Consider the following 10,603-nt stretch of genomic DNA (forward strand, 5'->3'; position numbering starts at 1 on the left):
GGCAGCAGCTCCCAATTTCACTGGGTGAAATCATCAGGAATCATCACCTATGGCTGCTGCCAGGTGTAACTTAGGCTGGCAGATGCTGGATCTCACCCAAGGCTTTTTAGAGCAATCCCACACTGTGTCCTTAATTGTCCACCCATGGTTGTGAATGGTTGTCTCCTGTCACAGATATTTTATGAAAAATCCTTTTGCCAGGATCTTTTCTCCTGAGAAGCTGGGAAGCTTCAGCTTCTCCCATGTTTTGCTGCTTTGGAATGTGATTTGGAGAATTGTTTACCCAGCATGTGAAATTGTTTTTACTTGATGACCAATGACAGCTGCCTGTGTCAAGGCTGGGAGCAGCCACTCGATTTTATTATCTTTCCTTTCCTTTCCCTTTCCTTTCCTTTTTCCTTTCCTTTCCTGCCTTCTGATGAAATCCTTTCTTCTATTCCTTAGTATAGTTTTAATATATAATTTTCTTTTCATATAATATATATCATAAAATAATAAATCAGCCTTCTGAAACATAGAGTGAAGATTCTCATCTCTTCCCTCATCCTGGTACCCCTGTGAACACCGTCACAGTGTCCAGTTTTGTTTCCTGGGCAGGATGATCTCCTCATCCCCAGTGAGGAAGCAGCACCACTGATCATGGGTGTGGGACAGCTCAGGACCAGTCCAGAGCTCTGCCTTTCCCTTCCCCAGCTCCCACAGCCCCTCTTGAGGGAGTGATGCCCTCAAGAGCCTTTGTTGTCTTCATTCTGCCTCCCTCCCTGCTTCCGCCCTGAGCAGAGAACAAAACATTCAGAGTTAGGGTTCACTGTGAGTTTTTATTGAATTCAAGCCACCAGCCAGCCCTGGAGAGGGCACAGGGACCAGGGGGCACAAAATCCATGGAGGGGGCCCTGCCTGTGTGTGGCTGGCACAGCTACAAACAACAACTCACCTTATACAGACTGAAGTACAGGGCTGATATATCAGTACAATCAACAGGTTTATAACTGCATATCTTTTTCTAAATACACTGTTTTACTGATGTCTTTAATTGAAGAAAAGATTAAACATTAATTTCATTCAGCAATTGGTTTTTTGATTTACTCTAATTTGTATATTAAAATGCAAATCAATGCACGTTCTCATGGTGCTAACATCAGAATTAGTTCTTTTTCTAGATTAGTTGCTTTCATTTTAATACTAAAAAGAGAATTACAATTTAAATATATGCTCCTATATATGCCTTGTTTAAAACCAGTGCAGCTCTTACAGGTAGTGCCCGAGTAAAACCACTTCAGTTGTGTTGGAAAGGCTTTAAAATTATCATTTATCATGCAGTAACTGGTATTTCTCCTAAACACACTAATATTTATTACTAGTTATTAAAGTTATATCACACTAATGTTCCAAAATATGCAAGAGACCTGAAGCTAACCAAAAGATTTCCCAGACGCCCAGAGATTGGTCCCAGTAATGCCAAGGTCCCCAATTCCATCCCCATATGGATCATTCACTCAAGAGCTGGACTCAGGGATCCTTGTGAATCCCTTCCAACTCAGAACATTCTGTGATTCTGTGAATTCCAAATTAACAGAACTTCACTCTATGACTTCTACTCATTGATAGCACAAAAGAAAGCAGAGCAGAGGATCAGGGGCCCAGTGAAGGTTTGTTTCACTGCCTGGTCATGCAGGACCCTCGTGTGTTCCACATGCTCGGTCCTACACCAGTGTGCCAAGCCAAGGATCCCACTCTGTCCAACGAGGCAGAACAGAAGCTGCTGCTCTTTGCTTTGGCTGGGTGTCCCTCCAGACATGGCCACAGACTCAGGCCAGCACTGACACCCCTGTAAAGCCAAGCAGCAGGGAACAGAGGATGGGGACTTTCTCCACTGCACAGGCTGCTGGAGCCGTGTTTGCCCCCAGCCAAGGGGGCAGAGCTCCCTCAGCACCTGCTGGGTGCATCTGCAGCCCTGTGCACAGCCCAGGAGCAAAAGGGTTTCTCAGAGGGAGCTGCTCTCATCTTTCGCTGCTGAAAAACTGGAAGGGCAGAAAACCCAGTCTGTCACCCATTCCTGGCTCCCAGCAGGACACAGCTTCCTTCTGCACCTTTTGCAGCACTCTGCTCAGGCTGGGAGTTTCAGTGCTGACTGTGCTTTGGAAAGGGGAGACCCTTCAGAGGGCAGAACTGCTCCAAAGACAGCCATGGCACTTTCAGATCCACCATCCATTCCATATCCTATCCTGGCCAAAAAATTGGAAGAAATGAGACTTGTGCTATCCTTGACAAAGTACTAAGAGTTTACAAACCAGGTAAAAATAGACACCAAGCCTGAATTCCTGAAAGCCTCTCTCCAAAGCACTTTGGCTAATGTGGAGTGTAGTCACAGAGGCTCTTTTAAGCCTTCTAACAATTCCCTGCCAAACTGCCAGCAGTGGCTTTGTGTTCTATTTCACCAAGTCCTGTACGGGCAGCTTTAGAAATCCAAGTCCAGGAAGGCTCTCATGTGAGCTTCCCATGGGCCACAAGAAATAAAAGCTGGCACGAAAGTCCAGAGGCACCAACAAGGTACAGGCCCTATAACAGTGAGTTCCAAATACCTTGATTGCCTACAGACTGTTTTAAAGTTGTAAGGAAGAAGTACAGATTTCTCTGTACCTGGTGAGAACTTCTGAAGACATACCACAACCCAAAGAACACCAGGAGAATTAAAAATCCATCCCAGGAAGAATGCAATATTCTCCTTTGTTCTAATTCCCTTTATGTCAAAAGACTCACCCTGTCTGCCCACAGCTTCATGCAGAGGAACCAGCAGAGAGGAACCAGCATTTTCCAAGTATTGCACTCTGTCTTGAGACTCCTCAAACTGGAGTCCCAGAAACGTGCAAGAAATTCAGTTTCTACCACCTGGACAACAAAAGATACACCAGCACCTTCACCTCCACAAATGAGGAAAAAGAATTCAGTTTCAACCCTGCACAAAGATACACCAGCAGAGAATACCTCACCTCACAAAGAGGAAAAGCTTTATGACAGGAGACCCTGCTTTGAGCTAAAGATAACCAGCAGAGAATATCCCACCTCATAAAGAGGAAAAGCTTTATGACAGGAGACCCTGCTTTGAGCTAAAGATATCCAGCAGAGAATATCCCACCTCATAAAGAGGAAAACCATTAGAACAGGAGAGCCTGAGAGCAGGAATGCACCCCCTGAACTCCTCAGCACGCACACAAAGCCAGCACTGAAGAGCCTTCAGGGAAGATGTGAAGCATGTTCTGGGTCAGAAGATGACACAGAATGCTTCATCCCGCAATCTTCACCACAGGATGCACACCAGTGCTCTGCAGGATGTCTTCCTGTCAACTCTCTGCTGTATTCCCAGTGTCTGGGCTGATGTCATTTGTTGCCTGGTGATTCTAATACCATTTATTTCCCATCAATTCTAGAAGTCTCTGCAGTTCCATTCTGATGAGATTTGTCATAGTGGCTTTTATAACTTACAGCCTGAACTTAGGGATTTCAACAGCTCTTTCTGTAGCATCTGGTGGAGTCCTACACTGAGAACACCTGTATGGGCAACAGTGTGCACAGGCCAAAAGGCAACAGTGAGACCTCCCTGAAAGCCTGAATTTGTCAAGGAATTCTTCCTGTTTCTTTCTCAAAGGGGCCATTGTTACCCATGAACACATTAATGCTGTTGCTCCTTTACAGGAAACCACAGAAGCCACAGGCGCCACTGAAGACATTTAACAAGGATTTGCATCATAACTTTGATTTCAGGGCAATCAAGACCTTTGCAAACCCTTGTAGTTTGTACCATCACCAACATTTTGCTAAATCACTATCTAAAGGCTTTAGCAATTCAGACCAAAGAACTGGCAGATTCTCTAAACTGCTTAAAAGAGATGATAATTTCTGCATCAAACAATCAATCTTCGAAACAGATTATCTGTGCTGTAAATGAACTAAACTGAGATACCAGGCCTTACTCTTTCATGTGACAGAGAGAGAGAACAGCATCACTGGAGAACAGCCAGAAGGCTGGGTACAGAGCTTCAGTGAACTGGGCTTTGAATTTATAGATCAGGTTATTCTTCTCCCCCACGGCCATGAAAATGAGGAAGCCGCCATCGCAGTGGAGCAGCACCCCGATCTTGGTGGCCTTTGTGGTGGGCAGGCACTTCTCCACGTCGTTGTGCCAGGAGGAGAGCTTGGAGTTGAGCCACTCGATGCACCAGGAGCGGCAGTTCCTGCCCAGGCGGCTCTGGGGGCCCTGGCGCTCCATGCTGCCGTAGCACACGCCCAGCCCGCAGAAGCTGCTGCGCTGCAGCTCCACCTCCCAGTAGTGGACTCCCCTCTTGAAGCACTGGAAGCCCAGCACCTGGCGGTAGTCGGTGAAGCGCTGCGGGTGCTGCCTGTGCCCTGGGAAGGTGTCTGAGATGGACATCCTGGTGTAGTTGTCAGCCAGAACCACCGTGTTGTGGGCCGTGTTGTAATCCAGGGTGATGTTGGCAGCGTCTGCAATGACAAGAGTCACTCGGAGGGGCTGAAGAACAAAGCACTGCTGTTTATCCTGTCCCACCTCTGCACTTGCTGCCTGTTTATCTGCCAGCTCTGCTCTCCTCCCCAGTGCAGCCAGCTCTTAGGCCACAGTATAAGCTATGTCACACAACATATGGAGGCAAAAGGAGGGAGAGTTTTCTTCCTTCCTGCAGCCTCACAGGATCCCTTCATCACCCAAACACCCCAACAGAAGGCAATGGCTGATCTGGCAGCAAAAGGTATGCCATGTTGTATAGCATCTTAACAAGCCATCACAGGCTCACATTAAAGCCTGCATTTCATTTTTAAACAATCCAGCACCTTACAGTGGGTTTCTAGGCTTTCCTAATACTGTCTTTTTTGGGGAAACCAAAATCCTTACTTAAAAAACTTCATTAATCCTCATAAAGATTCATGGATACTGAAGATTAATTTCATTCATCCAGCAAAAGAACCACTTAGAAACCTCCTGCCTCCCTTTTTCTCCAGAAATTTCCTTCATTTGAAACAACCTATTAAGCTAACAAAACCCCCTCAGATGTCACTACAGAGGACACATAGCTCCAGTACAACAAGGTCCATCTTTAAGGAGTGCAATGCTGGGTGTCTTACACTGCAGGAGCTCCTCTCTGGGTTTCTTCAGGAAGCTGTCCATCAGCTCTTTGGCAGCAGCAGCAGCAGCTGGGGCACTTGGTGTGGCAGGCAGTGCTGTGTCAACAGAAGAACAGAGAGTTTGGCCAGCTGGGAAGAGACCTCACATGTTTAACACCCCATCAGACACACTCAGGCTGGAGCTGATCTGGTTTAGCCTCCTGCTCCATGCGGGTTATGTTCAATATTAGCTCAGGCTGTTCACTGTCATGTCAAGTTTTGAAACTCCCACTCTCTGCACAGCTTCTCTCAGTGTCTGATTGCTCCCACAGTGGCCAGCAAGAGCTGAACTTTTGTTCAGTACACCAACACCAAAGACCATCTTATCATTTTAAGAGCAGTCAATGAAAATTAGAATACACATGATGAAAGTTTGGACTCACCAACTTTAGCAGCTTTCTTTTTCTCTTCTGAAGGGGGGAAAAGAAAGAAGTAAACTGTGAGTTCTACTGGGAGGCAAAAGCCACTGGTAAGACTGTGTCAGCTGGAATCCCATCAGCAGCCCAGCAGGCTGAAGCCATGCACAAACACCCTCCCACTGGAAAGCTGCACATCAAGCACAACCTTCCATTTGCTTCCTATTGCACAGGGTCATGAGCCTGCAAGGAGCTTGGTCTCCCCTCAGGAGCAGTGTGTCCAGGCACATGGAATGCTCCTGTTCCTGTGAGGAACACTGACTATTCCTTTCCTCTTTACTGCAGAGCTCTCAGTGCAGCAACAGGAGCTGCAGCTCCATTGCAGTCCTGCTTCCCCAGCACACCCCTGACTGCCCCACAGCCAGCACTTGCATCATGTGCCAAGAGCTCCCTGGAAGTAACAGAAGCTGCTTCTTAACACATTTATTTCAAAAAGAAAACATGGAAGATCATCCAAACAGGCTACAGTGCCCATTAATTCTGGTATCTGGACAAAACAGAACTGAAAGGTCCCAGTAGAACCTGCCACAAAGACCCCAGCCCTAGACTGGAGGCAGCAAAATGTTTGAGTAAGGCTCCTTTAATCCCCACTTACTGGTGGTATCTGTCTCCCCCTGTGAAGGGACTTGAGGCTGGGGAACAGTTTTGTCTTTGCGGGTCTGGTCTGTGAGGGAGGAAGAAGAAAACCAGAACATGAACAGATCCTAAGCAGAACTCAATACATACAAATCTGTCAAAACCAAAAGGTGTTTGGCACAAATTAAAAATAACCTGCACCAACAAGAGGGTGGGGAGGCTCTGCTTTGCTTTAGAGCCCACAGTGACACCACTAGAGGCTGATGCAGCCGTGTCCCTGTGCAGCTCACAAGGCAGGCATCCCCAAACACCCAAAGCACCCTCCCTTCCCTGAGCCAAGGTGTCATCACTGCATCACCACCACAGCAAACAGCCCTTGGGGAACTCCCTCAACTCCTGTTTAACAGCAAGGCCATAGCTGGGACAGGATGGTGCTCTGTTGTACTTACGTGGTCCGGGAGGCTTTTTTCCAACAGTGGCTTTGTTTGGATGAGCTGCTGGAAGGACCGGAATTTTCACAGGTTTGGCTGCAACTGTGATAATTTACATTATGGTTTGTATGGTCAGGAACAGACATGCATTAATGAGGACATTTTTCCATCTTATCCATCTTTCCTGCCTTTTGGCAGGCGGAGTCCTGCCACTCTAAAGCCATTCCAATCTCCTCAAATCCACATCCCAACCACATCCAGCCCTGCTCCATAGTTACACCATAAATTACTCCAAGGAAGAAAGGCTGAGTGTGCCAGAAGGGTGTAATATCATGATACTCATCAGCTTATCCAAGTATAGATAACAGTGAAGAAACACTGGCACGTTTTGTCTCCCATTTTAGCCAAGACTGTAATATTTTTGTGTGGAAATGGAGCACTGCAGAGATTGGAAGACACAATTTACATTAACCAACTGTATTTGTTACACTTTAAAAAAAAATTGTATTTGGATTGAAGAGGAAAGATCCCTCATTTCAGCTCAAAGCAAAAGTAGAAAATGCCAATTTCCCCAGTGACACAGTACCTTCTTCTTTTTTCTCCCGACTCTGAATTACTGAAAGTTTCACTATGTCTTTGAGGGTAATGGCAGACTGGTAAGTGGAATGCACAACATTTTGGTCCATTTCAACTACAGGAACAAAAGCCTCTTTTGTTGATGTTCTTTGCAGTGCTGTTGCTCTCTGAAATGACAAATAAGAGACCACCTTGTGTAGCACACAGAGAAAAATACAACCAACTCACTTTAAATGGGATGCAGTTTGTGCATTCGTCTCAAATTCGAAGGAACAAAGGCCACAGTCAGACACAGCTCATGGCAAAACTCCAGCAGCAGCTCAGACCTTAATTCCCACAGGTAACCAGTGACCAGCCAGGTCCCAGCACAGAGCAGCCACACCTCACACAGGTGACTCCTGCCCAGTGACCCCTGTGCCTGTGGCAGAGGCTGTGGCTGAACTGGGACAGTCACCAGACACCCTTCAGCATTCTTTCACTGGTATTTGTGTACTTTTCAGGACATCCTTTGATAGCAGGTTCTTGCACACCACTGCATTTCCATTTGACTGGAAGTTTCTGGAAAGCAGGACCATAGCAGGTTTTTGTCATTCTGCATTCTAGAATGAAGAATTGGATTCACACTTAAATGACACATTACCTTCAAAAAGAGAATATCATCACTTTCAGTCAGTGCCATCTCAATCTGATCTTTGAGAGACTGAATTTCGTTCTTCTTATTTCCCAGAACACTGTAAATATAATCAAACTTATTCCAGACTCTCTTTTCTTCCTCTGTAATTGCTTTCATGATCTCATTTTCTCTTTCTTCAATTACAGCTTTAACTTCTGAAAACTCCTTTCTGATCAATTCCTTCTTTCTTGAAGCTGTCTCCTGGGGCAGACAAGAGCAGATAGGCACTGATTTCAAAAGAACAGTTTATAAACAAAATACTCTAAAGTGCTACTGAATGAAAGCCTCTGAGAAACGTGGGCTTCTCTTCCTTGAAACAAGCAAGAGAAGAGCTGTCGATTTCTATGTGGTTTGGAAAGAAAATTCCTCAACCCACAAGGAATGGAGCCCATTCTCAGTGTCACCCTCACGTGAAGGTGTAAAACCTTGCACAGTGCTGGGCTCACTCCCATCTCCCACAGAGCCAAAACTCCTCTTTTCTGTTCCCTCCCAGTGACACCTTCTCCTGCCAATGCAGCCTCAGCACCGCAGCCCTTGTGACAAGGGCACAATCCCCAGCACCATGCAGTGGCAGCGGGTGCCAGGCAAGCTGAGAGCACTCTGAGCAGCTCCCCACTTACAGCAGATTGGTTCTGCTTTGTTTTCACCGTGCTCATTGCCCGGGCAGTTCTTTCACTCTGGTTATGCAGCTCCACAAGTTTTTTCTTCAGCAGCGACTGCAACAGGAGAGACCAGAAAGCATTTCAGAGAGGCAGCTGTCATGTCTGCTCTCAGTTTTAAATACTCTTGTAAGCATTTATTACTCTCAGCTTAAAACCTGCCTTCCCTTGAGCCTCAGGGGGTGTAAAAGTACCATCCTGTACATTGTGGCACCCACACCCTCCCCACCTCTCCCAAGAGCAGGCTGCCATTGCTGACACTCCCTTCACAAAGGACCCGCTGCTTTCATCAGCACAGCAGTTCCCGTGCTAAGAATAAATGTTACATTAGCTCTCAGGTTGCACTTCCAGCACTAAGCTGATGCTACTGCTCACCCCACTCCTTTTGAGAACGTTCTCCCTCAGATGAGATTTACCTGCTCCTTTAGTTCAAGATTCTGCTAAGCTCAATCAGGGCCAAGTTCTGCAGCTAAGCTGCGTACACACCCACTGAACAGATGGGAGTTTGACCACCTAAACCTGTTCAGCACACTTTACTCATCCACACTGATTTTCAGCTGTGCTGGAAAATATAAAGGCCAGGTTTCCTTCCCTTCTACTCCGTGAGCCTCCTTCTGTCTTTCATCTACACACTTGAGATCCAGGATACCTTTATAATTCTTCTCAAGAACATCTGCAGCGGGCTGTCGGCCCCTCAGGCAGTGCCAAGCCCCGGCAGGGAGCAGAGCAGCCGAGGAGGCTCAGAGCTCTGGGTGACGCCACGGAATTTGGGAGGCTCAGAGCTCTGGGTGACGCCACGGAATTTGGGAGGCTCAGAGCTCTGGGCGACGCCACGGAATTTGGGAGGCCTCGCTGCTGAGCGCAGCCCAGGACAGCCCAGCCCCGTCAATCCCCTGTCAGCGCCTTCCCAGACCCCCGCTCTTGAGCAACATCTTGGAGAGACGAGGAAAACGCGAGGAATGGCTCTGCGGACGTGCCAGAGCACTGTTGGAGGGCAGATAACAGCTCACCAATGCCAGACACGAGATTTACATCGACGGCTTGTTCGGGCCTCCTCCCCGCACTCCAGAGCGGCTCTCCCGGCACCCAGGGAGCCCTTGGGAGGGGGTTCCACCGGCCACCCCCGCCCAGCCCGGCTGCTCACCTGGGCAGAGGCTTTTGCCTGCTCCAAGGGGCTGGTGGGGCACAGCTTGTGCCCGAGCAGGCAGAGGGAGCAGATGCAGACGCCGTGCTTGCCGCAGAAGAACTCGAAGAGCCGGTTGTGCTGGGGGCACTTGCGCTGCTGCAGGTCGCGCACGGTGGGGCAGAGCTGGTGGTCGCGGAAGGCGGGGCTGTCGCGGTGCGGCCGCAGGTGCTCGGCGCAGAAGGACGCGGTGCACGTCAGGCAGGTCTGCACGGCCGCCGCCTCCCGGCAGCTGTCGCAGAGCACGGGGGGCTCCTCGGCCCAGCACCCCCCCACCTCCCCATCCCCATCCTCATTCTCCTCCTCTTCCTCGCCCTTGGCCCCGGAGCGGCCCTGCAGCTGCTCCACCACCCGGCACAGCACCGTGTTCTTCTGCAGCTGCGGGCGGCCCGCGAAGGTGGCCCGGCACTGCGGGCAGCTGAAGCCCCCCGAGAGCCCGGCCCAGGTGAGCTCCAGGCAGGCGGCGCAAAAGTTGTGCCCGCAGGGCACCGTCACGGGGCTGCTGAAGATGCAGAGGCAGATGGAGCAGGTGAGCTCCTCCTCCAGCCCCGACAGGCCCGGCTCCGACTCCAGCGCCGCCATCGCCCCGTCCGCAGCTGCCCCAAGAACTCGAAACTAACCTCGGCTCGGAGAAACGAAACTATGGCTGGGGCTTTCCGGAAAATTACGTGTCCGATCCCGCCCCGACGGGAGGGGCGGCAGCCGGGGGACGAACCCTGAGGCGCACGCCCATGTGGGAGCCGGGCAGCCCCGGGATGGGGGGCTCTGCCCTGCGGAACGGGACCCCGGGGCGGGGACGGGACCCCGGGGCGGGAACGGGACCCCGGTGTGGGGACGGGCGAGCCGGGCCGGGGGCTCCGAGCCGGGGTTGGGGCAGCGTCACCCGGCGGTGCCCGCAGGGATCGGGGTCGGTG

The 10,603-nt window shown here is 49.6% G+C and overlaps 1 protein-coding gene across 2 annotated transcripts; it reads right to left on the minus strand.

Annotated features, from left to right (window-relative positions):
• Nucleotides 1-2,968: 2,968 nt before the first annotated feature.
• Nucleotides 2,969-10,332, minus strand: TRIM25 (tripartite motif containing 25). Of its 2 annotated transcripts, none has more exons than XM_064728908.1 (9): nucleotides 9,651-10,332; nucleotides 8,468-8,563; nucleotides 7,815-8,048; nucleotides 7,185-7,341; nucleotides 6,617-6,694; nucleotides 6,187-6,255; nucleotides 5,559-5,585; nucleotides 5,137-5,232; nucleotides 2,969-4,500 (listed from the first exon to the last, which is right to left on the minus strand). In XM_064728908.1, exons 1-9 carry the CDS (start codon nucleotides 10,269-10,271, stop codon nucleotides 3,968-3,970), a joined length of 1,911 nt encoding a protein of 636 aa, XP_064584978.1. In that variant the 5' UTR covers nucleotides 10,272-10,332; the 3' UTR covers nucleotides 2,969-3,967. The 2 variants fall into 2 exon arrangements, with proteins under 2 accessions (XP_064584978.1, XP_064584977.1); XM_064728907.1 differs by having other exon boundaries at nucleotides 6,617-6,700; nucleotides 9,651-10,331.
• Nucleotides 10,333-10,603: the final 271 nt, after the last annotated feature.

The sequence above is a fragment of the Zonotrichia leucophrys genome, chromosome 18, assembly GCF_028769735.1.
Source record: "Zonotrichia leucophrys gambelii isolate GWCS_2022_RI chromosome 18, RI_Zleu_2.0, whole genome shotgun sequence".
In the NCBI taxonomy this organism is placed as follows: Eukaryota; Metazoa; Chordata; class Aves; order Passeriformes; family Passerellidae; genus Zonotrichia; species Zonotrichia leucophrys.